At 36.6% G+C, this 14496-nt stretch overlaps 4 protein-coding genes across 5 annotated transcripts; 2 read left to right on the plus strand and 2 right to left on the minus strand.

Annotated features, from left to right (window-relative positions):
* Nucleotides 1-92: 92 nt before the first annotated feature.
* On the plus strand, nt 93-3450 carry LOC108809900 (putative nuclear RNA export factor SDE5). 2 transcript variants are annotated; one of them, XM_018582036.2, is made up of 12 exons: nt 93-304; nt 739-1273; nt 1386-1411; nt 1729-1797; nt 1896-1963; nt 2042-2283; nt 2380-2462; nt 2537-2593; nt 2665-2732; nt 2815-2939; nt 3026-3087; nt 3170-3450. In XM_018582036.2, the coding sequence occupies exons 2-12, from the start codon at nt 754-756 to the stop codon at nt 3293-3295; spliced, it is 1446 nt and encodes a 481-aa protein (XP_018437538.1). In that variant the 5' UTR covers nt 93-304; nt 739-753; the 3' UTR covers nt 3296-3450. The 2 variants fall into 2 exon arrangements, with proteins under 2 accessions (XP_018437538.1, XP_018437539.1); XM_018582037.2 differs by lacking the exons at nt 93-304; nt 739-1273; nt 1386-1411 and adding an exon at nt 1500-1638.
* A 1094-nt stretch (nt 3451-4544) lies between these two features.
* On the minus strand, nt 4545-7622 carry LOC108812090 (probable ubiquitin-conjugating enzyme E2 25). Its single transcript, XM_018584248.2, has 7 exons — nt 7401-7622; nt 6837-6947; nt 5955-6755; nt 5804-5867; nt 5570-5709; nt 5173-5484; nt 4545-5090 (listed from the first exon to the last, which is right to left on the minus strand). The coding sequence occupies exons 1-7, from the start codon at nt 7446-7448 to the stop codon at nt 4776-4778; spliced, it is 1791 nt and encodes a 596-aa protein (XP_018439750.1). The 5' UTR covers nt 7449-7622; the 3' UTR covers nt 4545-4775.
* A 2477-nt stretch (nt 7623-10099) lies between these two features.
* Nucleotides 10100-12609, plus strand: LOC108812092 (putative ubiquitin-conjugating enzyme E2 38). Its single transcript, XM_018584251.2, has 7 exons — nt 10100-10235; nt 10324-10434; nt 10909-11352; nt 11447-11510; nt 11589-11728; nt 11824-12135; nt 12238-12609. The coding sequence occupies exons 2-7, from the start codon at nt 10336-10338 to the stop codon at nt 12481-12483; spliced, it is 1305 nt and encodes a 434-aa protein (XP_018439753.1). The 5' UTR covers nt 10100-10235; nt 10324-10335; the 3' UTR covers nt 12484-12609.
* A 346-nt stretch (nt 12610-12955) lies between these two features.
* On the minus strand, nt 12956-14305 carry LOC108812095 (cytochrome c oxidase copper chaperone 1-like). The gene is made up of 2 exons (XM_018584255.2): nt 14150-14305; nt 12956-13345 (listed from the first exon to the last, which is right to left on the minus strand). The coding sequence occupies exon 2, from the start codon at nt 13342-13344 to the stop codon at nt 13123-13125; it is 222 nt and encodes a 73-aa protein (XP_018439757.1). The 5' UTR covers nt 13345; nt 14150-14305; the 3' UTR covers nt 12956-13122.
* Between the last annotated feature and the right edge of the window lie 191 nt (nt 14306-14496).

The following is a 14496-nucleotide window of genomic DNA, read 5'->3' on the forward strand; positions in this document are numbered from 1 at the left end:
CTCTTAGTAACCTTCCTAAAAGTATGGAGACTTAATGAACAATAAACAAAACATAAAGGACCTACATACAATGAACAAACCTTTCACACTCTCCTCAGTCCTCATGCAACCACCGTTCTACATGTCTCTCTCGTTACTGAAAAATTGTTTGTCATCGCCGGCAAATTCTCTCTCCTTTCTCCAGTAGACATTGACAAGTTTCGGCCTTTCGATAACCAAACCCCATTTCAGAGTCTCGATTGAATAATAGCCCTCTCATCCTCCTCCTCCTTCTCTGTACACTGTACGGCTCCGGCGTTTTTAGGTAAAAGCGAACTCTCTTAACCATCCTCTCCTTGGCATTGCTGATTTGTTGCAAAAAGGCATTTCCTTTTTCGTCTATCTCCCCCTTGATTATAGTTAAAAGTCGTGTCTTTCTGTGGGACATAGTTACGAGTTATGTTCTGCTTTTTAGTTCCTCTAGTCAAAGATTGAAACTTTTGCTTTCTTGAACACTGTTCACTTACCATTGTTGCAAAGGCATTTCCTTTTCTTCTATCTCCGCTTGATTATAGTTAAAAATCGTGTCTTTTTTGGTGACATAGTTGCAAGCCGTGTTCTGCTTTTAGTTCCTAGTCAAAGATTGAAACTTGCTTTCTTGAACACTTGTCACTCATCATTCTTCATATATATAGCATAAACACTGTTGATTATGCTTTTATATTTAACTGAGCCGTTTTGTTTTGTACTGTGAATTAGTCCTTAAAAGGAGAGATGTCAATGATAGCAAGCTCTTCGCATAATGATCAAGATTCAATAAGCTTGCAAGTTCTTCTCGATGCTTTTGGTTCTAGTTTCTCTCTAGACGACATTACTGCTGCCTACCGCCAAGCTAGCCAGAATGTTGACGTGGCTGGTGAGATTCTCTTTGCCATGACTGAAGAAAAGACTCCACAAAGTGACCAAGTCAAAACGAATGAAGAAGCAACTCATGCCAAAGCCAAAGTATTGAAGCCAAGAAAATGTTCTGTGTCAGTTGGCAGTGTTTCGAGTGTTATCGGTAAGGAGTATGTTAGAACCAGGCCTGTAACTAATCCTCGCCAAGAAGCCACTAAACCGGTGAAGATAGACTCAAAGGATATACCAGAAACTGAGATATGGTGTGATGAAAGGCCAAAAAGAAACGAGGGGAACATCATCAAGAGCAGGGCTCCAACTGAGGTTGAGGAGTTTATTGTTAAGATGCTTGGAGAAGGCTTTCAAGCTAGCCCAGAGCTCATTCACCACATTCTTGGTAACCACTTCTCTTCTCTCTTTCCTTTAATTTCACATTCTTTTTCTTCTTTAATGAAACTTTATGATCTTAGCTGCTAAAAATTTTATCTTCTTTTCCACCAAACTATCAGGCATATGCGGCTATGATGTGAAGAAGGTAAAGCCAATTCCCTTTGGCTCTTAATTATGACATGTGGCCTTTATAGCTGCATCACTTTTATTTTATTTTATTTGAGCTACTTTGACAAATCCTTTTTTAGTGTCTTAATACTATTTGCTGACTAAAATTTGAGATAAAAATTGACTTTTCAGTCCTACGGTCTCCTCTAGTTGTGTTCACTTGATTGCTATTGGTATCTCTATAGCTCTTAGCATATGGCTCCTGTGAGTATTTTTTAGATCCTGCGGTTGGATCTTTGTGTGTTTAACCTTCTTCTTTTGGTATCCACTCTATATTCTTTAATTATATTGCAGAGTACGGAGAAACTACTTGACTTGTCTGATACCAAGAAGCATGCTGATGCTGGAATATCCAATGAACTTGTGAGCTTTTGCTATATGACATTCAGTTTTGGTGGTTGTTATAGACTGTTTTTCTACTTAATCTGACTCTGATTGGTTACTTTGGTCTCTTCTTAAAGATGTCAAAAGTTGATCCTCAAAGACTAAATGGATCTACGTCTTGCAACCAAGTGGAATTTTCTCAGAGGTACACGCTTTTTCCTTTTGTGCAAAACCCTTCCCCTTGGCTATCCTTTTTGATATCTTTCTCTCTGTGATGATGCAGTGATGGAGCAAGAACCTTGACAGGTTCAGAGGAAGGAGGCAAGGACAATTCTGGTCTTGAAAAGGAGGTGTTAGAAGCTTTATTCTCATGTCCAGAAAGATATGAGGAAGTGCCAAAGCTAACTCGGCGGTTTGTAGAAAGAAGAGGAAGAGCTGCTGGTCGTCCTGTTATTAAACCTCTGGAAGACCCTTTTCAAGAGAGAGTTGTCACCGTGAAACAATCGTCACATACATCTAAACAAGGTAAACCGTGTCAGAGTCTCTTTACATGTACGTTTGTTTGAGTTTAAATCTCAAGAGTTTGCTAAACTCTCTCTCTATGTCTCTGACTTTGATTAGATGAAGATGATGAAAATGAATACAAGGCACACCGTAAAGCAGTGCACGAGAATTTGCATGAGATGAAAGAATATTACGGAGCTGTAAGTCTTTGGAGATTATAAGGATTCATGTGAATGTGATTGTTTCATAACTAAAACCTCTTTCTGTTTGGCAGGCTGTAGAGGCATTTTCCAAAGGAGAAACCGAGCGAGCACAGAGACTTGTGGAAAAGGTACTGCATTGTGGTTGAATGTATCTCTATGCCGTTTTCTTGTGTTATTTGATATCTTCCACAATGCGTAGGGACACTTCTTCGGACAAAAAGCTCGAGAGGCAGATGACAAATCCATAGCAAAGATGCTTCAAGTCAAGTGGGTTAAATTCCGCAACCGTTTTCTTTTCAGTCTTGTACTGTAAAAGGTGTTGAGAAAATTTCAAAAACCAATGATATAGGGAAGAAGAAAATGGTTCCACTTATAAGGAAGACGAGGTAGTCATAGTGAATGTGAATGAGCTCGAACCAAGGGAAGCTCTTCGTCTTCTCAAACTCCAACTTAAGAACTTCACTGGCATTCCATGTGCGTTTTCAAACCTCTCTCTAAACCTTTTGTTTTTGTTAAACGAATCTTATCTCTTTGTGTTTTCTTTGTGAATTATGATTCAGCTATCAAAGTCCTCAGAGTCAAACTAGGTGACAACAAAGAAGATTCCAAATGCAAACGAAGGGTACCTAACTATCTTTGCTCTCTCATGTATCTTCATCTCTAAAACAAACTTTGAGTTGATTTGGTTCGCTTTGTTTACTTAGCATACTGCAATTGCAAAGCTGCTGGATGGAGAATCCATTGCTTGGTCTAGAGAATATGATGGCCTCGTGATGATGATTCGTATTGATGAGATTGACCCTGAGAAGTTGAGTTTTGCCAAGAAATAAAAACACACCATTGGTTTCTAATCCTTTTGCTTAGTTCCACTACAAAATTTGACTATGCTTGTTTCAAACAATATTCGTATGTAACAAAAGCAAAGAAGCATTTTGGCAGAAATATTTTTTTTTTGGTTTATCAAGTCATCTGACATTACAATATGCTTATAATGTTTGGAGAGCCAAGATTCCATTTTAGTAAAACAATATAAACCGGCAAAGTCAAAGAAGAAACAAAACTTTGAACTTATACAGTATGAGACTATTAATGAACCTCTTCATCATTGCTATCTAAAGTTTCAAGCAGGAGAGGTGGTGCATGCTGAACATTCCCTTGATTCTACTCTGAGTCTTGACAAAAGGTGAGAATGATCGAGTCTATGACATCTCAACCACCGCAAAGAAAAGTGTAGCCACAGTGTACCCCAAGTCCCCAAAGCCCAACATACCTGTGCAGTATCTCTGGCAATGCTTCCCCTTGAGGCCAGTAATAAAAAGCAACAGAACCAGCAATCACTGTAGCAAGAGATCCAATGAAGAACTGCGTGGCCCAATAGGCAACCAAATAGATGGAAGAATATGGCAATGGTGATGTCAGGAGGACTGTAACGTATGCTGTAACCGCAACAACTGTCACAGTTCACTTTCTTTAAGACGAGATCCGTAAGCTCAGCAGTTAGTGTTGTTGTATTTGTTCTGAACAACCTGACCAGAACTGAATAAATGGAGGGCCGCTGATAGCCATAACATATAGGGACAACAAGTATACAAAACAACATGACATTTCTAGCAAAAGACAAACTAGTAACCACACTACTAAGAAGCTAATAGTTGTTCAAGTGTAAGTCTTTTACCTCTTTAGATTTGTCTCCTTTAGTTGTTTTGGTTTCACATTACTATTAGTGTTCATCGTTTTTCTTGAAATGGATGTTTATATTACAATGATCTTGCAAGTTCTTATTTAGACTCTGTTGAATAGGTTTAAGGTTTAGCTTGGTTCGTTACTCTGTTCAGTACATGTGCTTTCACTTAACTGCTGAATATATGTTTCGAAATTAATATCTCAGACGTTGGCTTGATCATATTCTCAAGGTAACTAAAAACACTATCTCTTTTTGATGGTTTTGTAATCTGTTGTTTTCTTCTGTTTTCTATATCTGCAGTGGATCTTCTGGGTCGGTCCATTCATTGGTGCTGCTCTTGCTGCTCTGTACCATCAGATAGTCATCAGAGCCATTACTTTCAAGTCCAAGACATAAGTCTTCCAATATATTATGATAATTATCTGAAAAAGACAACTGTACAAATGAGAGTACCCTCTCAATAAAGTCATGTCATATATAAGAAAGAAAGAGGATCCATGATATAATAAGAAAAGGATCAACTAAGTTCTCTGTGATCTGTTAACATTGAAGAAATCTCGCCTAAGAAGAGCTTAAGCTACTTAAAATAAGAAAATGATCAAATGAGAAAAAGGAAGCAATGAAGCTCAACTCGAAGACATTCCCCCTCTCGGCGGTCTGTCACTGCTCTCTGCAACGTTAGTCTCCGAGGCTTTGCCTTCCTCTTCCGGTTCCAGACCAAGGACACCTAAAAGAATGAACTCCTTCAACAGAAGTGTGTCCACAATGTTACCCACATCTTGACTAAACTTCTCAGAGCATCTCTCGCTACTCTCTTCCCCTTCTTTAACCTTCCCCCTCACCAAAGATGCCACTAGAGCTCCGTTCCTATAAGCAGTACACGCCCTCAACACGTCGTGAGCACAGCTGAAGAAATGCCCATACGAAAAGTCTTCAAAATACTGTAAAATCCAACAAAAACCCATCAGAACAATCACAAACTCATGTGTAAATGGATGAGTTATAGTTTTTTTTTTTTGTTACCTTGGGTGGTCTCCTCATGTTGTAAACCATCGTCTTCAAAGAAAGCAAGAATGTGTTTTCGCTGTAAGCTTTAGATTGGGCCTCCCCGCCTGCAGAACCAGCTGTTCTCTCGTAGCCAGGCTCGTTGAAGTAAGGCTTTTCATTCAAGATTAGACCTTGGATTGAGACAAGAACCTGTAACATTGTAGAGTTGTTGGGGATCCACTTCTCCTTCGGTGCACCACTCCAAGTGCCGAGAAGACTCAGACACACTTTCCCACAGTTGTACAGATTCGGGTTGATTCTTAGCCCACCAGACTGGTAATGAACCATCTGAACAAAACAGAAAAGAAAATTCACAATCACACAAAAGGGAAGACAAAAAATCACACTTTTGAGACGGTTCCACTGGACTTACCGGAGGCACAGAAGGGTATGTATCAGGGAAGAAGATATCGAAAAAGAAGAGACCGTCATGGTATGGAGTTCCATCGGCTCCAACAATCACAGCCCTCATAAGGTCCATCCTAGACTCATAAGCTCTGACAAATATCATCTCTGTTGCAATAAACAAAACAGAGAATGTAAAAAAAAGTTGCTAATATCAAGCAGCATGAAACTCATGAGCGGGTATTGTTATTATTACACTGACCTGGCAAATCATTCTCAAGAATTCTCCACTCTTCTTGGATCCTTTTCATCCATTCTTTCGAATGCTGAAAGTAGGAACAAAGATATAATCAGAAAAAAAACAGAACAAAACATACATTCAAGAGTAGTGGTCAAACTATAAGGTGGCAAACCTGCTTTACAGTTGTTCCCTGAGCAGCGTATTCATGGTCCCCCAAATCTTCAACAATGTCAAACTTTTTGAAAAACAAATACTTGCCAAGATAATCCTCCATGTTCCTCTTCACTCTGGAAGAACTCTGACCTGCAATAACCTCCTCCACTCTAGGCCGAGCATGAGGGTACATCTTATGCCCTTTGTACCAGGACGGGTTGTTTGGCACCGGAAGCACTAAACCAGAAGGAGCTGTAGCTAGAACAGGAGCCTCCCCCATCACGGTATCAGGAGTCTGAGGCTCAAGTTGACCGGAGGAAGAAGAAAACTTGAAAGCTTGTGCTGCAGAGTAATGGTAAGTCTGGCTTTTAAGCGGCAACGCGTAAGCAGAGTTGGGTATCACTCCTTTAGCGTTGTGAGGCAGAGCATTCCATGGCTGAGCCACAGGAGGAGCTGAGTGGATCCCACTCCCCGTCGTCGCCTTCTTCGAGCTGCTGCTGGGAGCTTCGGGTTTGATCCCGTGCTCGTCGCGGGAACATTTGCCGGATTTACCAGCTTCAGAGTTTGGAAGCCAGTCCATTGCCACCTCGACACCGGCAGGGATGTCCTTCTCCTTGGCATCAAAAATGGCTTGATACTCGGAGACGTAGTCATCCTCCTCCTCAAGCTCATCCTCCATCTCATACCCGTACTGATCAGAATAGTCATCGTCGTCTTCGTAGATCAAGGAATCAGGGTCTAGCAAGCTATTTGATAATGGAGAGGAACCAGGATACGATTCATCATTGTTGGTTGTGTCATAAATATCGCTAGCAGACCCCTAAAAAAAAAGAATTAAATACCGTTTTTAGCTTGTGAAAAGCATATTACTAAATAAATAATAATGGAGACTTTAAATTACCTCATCATCGTCTCCCAATTGAATAGCCTTCCCTTTGTTCTTATTATCAACAGTGTTGTTATTAACAACACCTTCGTATTGCTCCACACCATTAGCTTCTGGAGTTGCCGCCTACAAGATAATGAATCATAAACCGTAAAACCTCAAGTAATATGATTGGTTCAATAGAGCCATAAACGAATGAGAATTAACACTGACAATACACACAAGTTGAAGACACAAACAGAGAAGGAAGGAACAAAACACAAGTAATAAACACTGCATAGCAACTTACAGAACACGATCACAGTGATCAGAACACGAAACAAGAAATTACAATTGGGCAAAAAACACTTACGATCAAAACCAATCCAACATCAAAGAGACACGGACAATGCACGTGATCGACCTTTAAAACCAAAAAAAAAAACTAAACGATTCTTCACTAAACCCTTAAAATCAACAAAATTCACAAACTGCGGAGAAACCCAGACGATGATCAGACAATCAATCACACAGAGAGAATAAACACAATTCCGCAATTCCCCAAAAAAATCAAATTCGACATGTGAATTAATCAAGAACCTGGTTTGGCGTAAGAGTTTGCGAGCAAGAAGCGATCTCGGGCTCCATTGAGACGATCTCTCTCCACTACTAACCTTTGTTTCGGGGTCTCTCTCTCTCTTGAAACCTTGGCGCCGTATTCACACAAGTGTGAGAGAGATTGCGCTCGATTGCGATGATGAATCACTTCTTAAACCAAAATCTCTCTTCTCTTTAAAATTAATTATTTTATGGAAATTTTCCACATTGTGCGTTTTATTTTTTTCAACAAGTCAATACGTACAAAGTCTACAAGATGGGGCCCAGTTTTAATCTTTCGGTTCTGGTTTTATCTTATGATGACGTGGCTGAATAAACGGTGGTGGTAACAGTTGTGGTATAGTCTGCTGCTGTAGAGGAAATGAACCAAGCTTACATAACACGGTTGGTGACTGGTGGTGGTGACTAGGCTATGATTTTCCACTGTCGTAGGATGTCAGATAATAAAAAGTTGTTGGGTGAATCCAACGGATGGGAACTCTTCTATTAATTAACTCTTTTTTTTTATAGAGTAAGATCTTTTAAAAGATCTTTTGGGAGAAAATCATTAATCTAGAGTTATAGTCCTCTGGGATATGCATGCAAAAAAAAGCTATAATTGGATGATTATTTTATTATGTTTATAAAGTATATAATAATTATGATTTCTTAATAAATATGATCAAAATGACTTGTTATTAGTTATTTTTATATTTAATAGTAAAAAGTATTAACTAATATGCAGCATATTGAAAAGCTGTGATAAGTAATCAAAACCTTGTTAATTTAGAAAAAATAAGAAATATTTATGTTGTGTGACATATCCCTTTGTAATCTATCTATCTATACTATTAAATCTTCATGAAATATATTTTTCCTAACATTTCATTAAGAGCATTTAGAATATATATTGTTGTCTATCAACTAGTAGTAGTCAATCATATTTTTATTTGTTATTTGGTTTTTTAATTCATACCTAAAAATACGCAGCACAATATCTTATGATTTTCTTTTAAATAATTAATGATTTGTTCGTGTGCGTAACAATTAGTAAAATCAAACTACTCGATCTTTTTTTCAGCTAAAAGACATGTCCAGGTTTCGTTCATTGCTGCAAACTTTTTAAATTTTGATATTTTTATCGTGTGTAATATAAATATTCATAAAACATAAAAATAAAATAATTTGTTGGTATGTAAAAGCCTTTTCAAAAAAAAACATAAAAATAAAATATCTACTCAATTAGAAAATATACCTCCACATAATAAACAATACTAATAAATGAAATATAACCAAAATCCCTAAAACATAAAAAAATAATGTTTTTAGTTTTATCTACCATATTAATCGCCTTTTCAAAATATCTATTTTTAAAACAGAAACTATAAGTATTTAAAGAAAATATAATTATTATATTTAAATTTTAAAATAAAATATAAATAATATGAAATGAGTTATTAGATAAATAAACTTCAGTTGTATTTTTTTTTATTGTTGACAAAAAAGTGATTTTTAAATTCCCGCTCAGTAAAACTCTATAATAGCGATTTTATACTCATCTAAGATAGTAGTTTAGTAAAACATGATATAACAATAAGTTATGAGTGTAGACTTTTTTGTGGTGATGTCTTTTGAATTTTCCAAAAGTATAAGTATATTTTTGCATAATCATATAACTTGGACATAAATTGAAACTAGTGCGATATGTTAGAGCATCTCCAACCCATAACACTATTTTTGTGTCAAAACCACACTATTTTAGTGTAATTTTAGCACTAAAAATGAGTTATTCTCCAACCACAACACCAAAATTCACACTAAAAGTTATTTTATAATTTTATATGTATTTATTTTTTTATTTTTCATTTATTTATTTGTAAGTTTTATTAATAAAATAAGTGAATAATGTTTTTGTGGAGCAAATAGTGTTTTAGTGTGGTGAATAGTGTCACATCAAATTTCGTGTAAAATTATAGTGTTACACTAAAATAGTGTAATTTTTGCAGTTCCATTAGAGATAATTTTAGTGTAAAAACTACATTAAAATAGTGTTTTACAGTCCCATTAGAGATGGCCTTAGATGCGAAATGAGCGTTTTCTCAGTTTTAGGCTCTATCTCAATTCTAGGCTCCACATAGATCACACTATTAAGAATGTTATAGATGGTTACCGAAATTAACTCAGCCCTAAGAGCACCAGCAACGGTGGTTTTTAATCATCAATCCTTAAAATTAAACTATTAAAATAACTCGTGGGGTCCACACAATTTAAAAATCTGTGCCAACTTTATCTCTTACTCCCTCAGTTTTTTAAAGAGTGTCGTTGTGACATTTTTCACACAGATTAAGATTGTTGAAATATACGTAAATTGTAATTAATTATACCTCTTTGACCAATAGTATTTTAGATAAATAAAATTATTTATAAAATCAATGCAGTTTGCAATTAATTTTCAGCTGAAAGTTAGTATAATTTACATTGGAATTGTAAAGTGACACTCTTTATGTAACAAAAAAATAAGCTCAGAGTGACATTTATTATGAAACAGAGGGAATATAATCTCTAGCTAAGGATCGTTTGTTAGGCAAATACGTTACTGTACACGGGACCCGTCACTATGTGGGAACCCATGATTGGATACTTTTTTTCTTTCTTAAAAGCTGAAAAATAATAAAATAATAAAAAAAACTTTCTAGGTTATAGAGCCATCAGTATTGGCGTTGTGGGTGCTCTAAAAGTATTAATTAACTATGTAATTGTCTTACACAGATTTTTAGAGCTTGTAGTTATTGAACGAAATTTCCCAAGATTTAAAGAAGGAAGTGGACTCGTTTACAAGTGGGAATGTGGAGAGACCTAATATTATTTGCTTAATACCTTTTGGCTTTTGCTATAAATTGAAAGATAAAACGTCCTCTCTTTTCAGTTGTGATACAGAATGAATCAACCTTGGCAAATGTCGTCAATGGATCCCGACGTGGTGGAGATCCCCCCTCCTCCAATAGCTTCGGGTTCGAGAACTCGAAAACCCAGACAGGTTCGATCTTTTCGTCCTTTTGTCCTGTTTATCTAACTTTTTAAAAGTATTTTCATTTTTGTTGAAACTGGAAATGAAGTATGATTAAAAGAAAGTATTATAAAATAGAGTCATGGTTAGAGATGTTATTAGGGTTTCATTATGCGTGATGATCATCTATGGCCTTTTGGTGTCTTAGGGTTATGTTTTGATTTATGGTTTATGTGAGTTTTGGTTTATTTTACTTGTTTTGTTTGCTCACGTTTACTAGCTATGCTTCTTCTGTTTTTCTTTGCCGTTGTACGTGGACAGCTCTTGACACCCCTACATATAGACAAACACATTTCTGTCTTTTTATTTCTCTCCTTATTTTAAGAAAAGTTCAAAATTTCTAAAGTGATGCGTTTTCTTTTATTCGTTCCTGTTGAGTCATATTCGTCGTATTGATATCGTAATTTGGTTGTATAATTTTTTGCTGCTTTTATCTTGTCCTAGGCTGTAATTGCTGAAGTGATTGATGTGGAACAATACGAGTTCCGCAATAATGTTGCTGATAAGAAGAACAAAGGAAAAGCTATACGACATATATCTTCTTCTTATGATCATAACCCATTTAGTCATCTAGCTAGTAGTGAAGCTGTGCCGACGGAGCTTGATGACTACGCAATGTTTCAAGCCATCCTAAATTCTCAGGATATCCCAACTGATGTAGAAGTGGTGATGCCTACTCAACCTAGGTCTCCTTATACAATTATGGCGCCATATCTTCCTTCAGGACCTTTCAAAGTTGATGATTGTGCTAGTAGCTCTTCTCGCCCTATAGCGGCTGAGGTTATTCCTTCAGCTCAGGCTAATTATCTGCGAGACTTTAAAAGATTTGACACTGTTGATGATTTCTCGGATCATCACTTTGCTTCCCAAGGAAAAGCTTCAAAGCAGGTGATGTTTGTATCTATCATCTCCGAGGTTGTTTCTTTAATCCTTGTTTGATATTTAAACTTTTTTAGTTGCCTTTTTTTTTAATCTTTATCAGCATGCAAAGGGTTGGGTGAAAAAGGTTCAATCAGATTGGAAGATTCTTGAGAATGACTTGCCAGGTTAGTGTATATTACTAATTCAGATCAATGCAATGCATGCAACATTTTTAATACCTATCTGTTCTTAATCATAAACAGAGACGATATTTGTCCGAGCCTGTGAGTCAAGAATGGATCTTTTGAGAGCTGTAATTATTGGAGCCGAAGGAACTCCTTACCATGACGGTCTTTTATTTTTCGATATTCAGTTCTCAGACACCTATCCTTCAGCGCCACCTGTATGTCCTTGCCAACTTTCTTAATATTTTTTTAATTTTTAATTTTTTGCTTAGAACGCTTTGCGACTGTTAAGTTTCAATTTGGTTGCTGACAGAAAGTTCATTACCATTCCGGTGGGCTTAGAATAAACCCGAATCTATACAATTGTGGTAGAGTATGCTTAAGTCTTCTCGGTACCTGGACTGGTGACACGAGGGAGAGTTGGATTCCAGAGGAGTCCACAATGTTACAACTTCTTGTCTCCATCCAAGCACTCATCTTGAATCAAAAACCATACTTTAACGAACCTGGCTACGAGCAGAGCATGGGGACTCAATCAGGCGAGCTTCTTTCTGAAGCTTACAGTGAGAATGTATTCATGTTGTCGTTAAAGACCATGGTTTACAGTATGAGAAAACCACCCAAGGTAATATATTTAGTCAAAACGTTAATTCAGCTGCTATTGTTTTTTCCAAATTTTTTGGGGTTCAAACTATTGGTTGTTGTCTTGTTGATGTATTATGCGCAGCACTTTGAAGAGTTTGTTCGTAGCCATTACTTCATGCGGGCTCACCACATTGTGAAAGCCTGCAATGCTTATACAAACGGAGCTCCTCTTGGATCTATGGTTAAAGGTGGTTTCCAAGATGTTTCAGAAACTAGCAGGAAGGGCTCAGACAAGTTTAGGGCCGAAGTAGCTTGCTTTATGAAGACAGTGGTGGATGAGTTCGTCAAATTAGGAGTCAAAGAGCTTCAAGAAAAGCAGAAACCATAAGAGCAGCAGATTATCGCTTTGAAAGCCAAAGCCACCGTTGTTTTATGTTTTATATCCATCTAAAGTTAAAGAGGGGATGGATAGTCTTTGTTGCTTTCCACAAATTTCTTAGTAGTAGTTATGAAATTAAATTTCTGAATTCATATGTTCTTTAACATTTTTATTAATTGTTGTTTCTTTTCAACATTTTTTATTTACATGAATAGTTATTAATATAATTTCCAAGTTAGCAAAAAAAATGTAAGTTCTAATCCATTGATGGATAAGTCTATCACATGAAACAATTGTCTTCCTCTATAAACACATTTTCTTATAATTTTTTTTGATAAACAAAAGCTTTTTGTATAGCTATGTTGCTCTCCATTATGATTTACTTCAGTTAAAAAAACCAAACTAACCAAACCGTACCTGAACTAAGAGAGGTTTGATCAACTAATCAGAACAAGAACTGAAACAACCTTGGAAAGATCTATGCTTGTTTATTCTTTCGACTTTTATTTTCAATCACAACAAAATGGGGACAATGTATCCAAATACAAATCCTCCGACTTTGGATCAATATTTTTGAGGGCAAAGAACTGCTCTCATTAATTTTGACCCATCAAATTATGTATTCTAAGAAAAAAAACGAAGACTTTTTCAGACGTTGAAACCTTCAGCACGGAGACACATCTTATGAGCTTCGATCCATTTAGCGCAAGCCGACTCACCATGCTCGACGATGCACTCATCTCTCAGCTTCTTGGTGTCAGGGCAAGCACAACATATCTTCTTCTTTGGCTTTGTCTCTGCAGCGGCAGCAGCCTTGCTATCTGAAATGGGTGGAGGAGTAACACCGTTTTTTGCTGGTTGATCACTCATCCTATCAGTCACAATACAGAGAAAAACAATCAAAACGTGAACATCGTATGAACAGCATAGTAATAATATGAAGTGCCGTCCCCACACAACACCCTATTTGATTTTCAAAAGTAATCAATAGAGAAAAACAAACCATTCATTGTTCAATACATGCTATGATAAATCAGTATGTTACCCCTCAAGAAGTTATTACATCCAAAACATACACAATACAAGCATTGATAAATTCATAAGGACTTAAACCCTGGCATATCTCATCACTACTGAATACTAATAAAGATGGAAACAACATACTTGGTTCCATAGTAAAACTAAGCTCAGTACGGGTTAACAACGCTGTAGAACCTCCATAATCACCTTCTATCAAGTAAGAAAACTAAGATAAGAATTGCATTGATCTTACCACAAAGACATAACTATCAGGAGTGGCTGAATTTTTTTTCAAAACTGGTTATTGAATTCCAGATTCTCTAGAGTTTTATATGATGATACAAAAACATGGGAAAATTGAATGATTTAGTTATTTATTTTAGACTAGACACTATACGTCGATAAGCAAATCTGATAAACCCTATAAACCCTGAACTTCAAAATCACGAATTCTCAAAACTAATAAGATAACCAAAACACCAAAATCATAAACCAATTTGGTAACAACTGAAATCAACGAGCAAGCAAGCAAATGAACCCAAGAAATTACATAAAGAATACACACACTTTTTAATTAATTGACAGAAATATCACAGTTCTTGATACAACATTCCTCAGAAAATGAAAGAAAAAAAAGCTAAGGAAAAGAATTAACCTTTGAATGGATTTGCAGATGAAAAATCAAAGAGTAGAGGAGAACCGGTGAAAAGAGAAGACCTTTAGGCTTGAAGAAGAAGGCGGCGACTTAAATAAAGAAAATGAGAATTGAAAAGTAAAGCCACCTATTTAGAATTTTTTTGTTTTTTCGAATGTGTCTGTATCCACACCACAAGTACACAAAAGGCATCAGATTCAATTATGGACCCGTGTTCTTCGTCTATAATGGGCCTAGTACGGTCCAGGCCCATTGTTTAAAAAACGATAATTGCAATTCAACTTCCCAACACACAGATTCATTGGTAGCCTGTGGAGTCTATACAGTAAATGTTTGTGTAGGTATTG

This window comes from Raphanus sativus, chromosome 6 (assembly GCF_000801105.2).
Source record: "Raphanus sativus cultivar WK10039 chromosome 6, ASM80110v3, whole genome shotgun sequence".
Classification (NCBI taxonomy): Eukaryota; Viridiplantae; Streptophyta; class Magnoliopsida; order Brassicales; family Brassicaceae; genus Raphanus; species Raphanus sativus.

Excerpts from the sequence above, each read along its gene's own strand:
- LOC108812092 (XM_018584251.2), top strand. The coding sequence starts at position 10,336 with ATGAATCAACCTTGGCAAATGTCGTCAATGGATCCCGACGTGGTGGAG. Across the intron at positions 10,435-10,908 it reads GAACTCGAAAACCCAGACAG|GCTGTAATTGCTGAAGTGAT; the intron begins GTTCGATCTTTT and ends ATCTTGTCCTAG. Across the intron at positions 11,353-11,446 it reads AAGGAAAAGCTTCAAAGCAG|CATGCAAAGGGTTGGGTGAA; the intron begins GTGATGTTTGTA and ends AATCTTTATCAG.
- LOC108812090 (XM_018584248.2), bottom strand. The coding sequence starts at position 7,448 with ATGGAGCCCGAGATCGCTTCTTGCTCGCAAACTCTTACGCCAAACCAG. Across the intron at positions 5,868-5,954 it reads AGGGAACAACTGTAAAGCAG|CATTCGAAAGAATGGATGAA; the intron begins GTTTGCCACCTT and ends TCCTACTTTCAG. Across the intron at positions 5,710-5,803 it reads TCTTGAGAATGATTTGCCAG|AGATGATATTTGTCAGAGCT; the intron begins GTCAGTGTAATA and ends TTATTGCAACAG.
- LOC108812095 (XM_018584255.2), bottom strand. The coding sequence starts at position 13,344 with ATGAGTGATCAACCAGCAAAAAACGGTGTTACTCCTCCACCCATTTCA.
- LOC108809900 (XM_018582036.2), top strand. The coding sequence starts at position 754 with ATGTCAATGATAGCAAGCTCTTCGCATAATGATCAAGATTCAATAAGC. Across the intron at positions 1,274-1,385 it reads GCTCATTCACCACATTCTTG|GCATATGCGGCTATGATGTG; the intron begins GTAACCACTTCT and ends CCAAACTATCAG. Across the intron at positions 1,798-1,895 it reads CTGGAATATCCAATGAACTT|ATGTCAAAAGTTGATCCTCA; the intron begins GTGAGCTTTTGC and ends CTCTTCTTAAAG.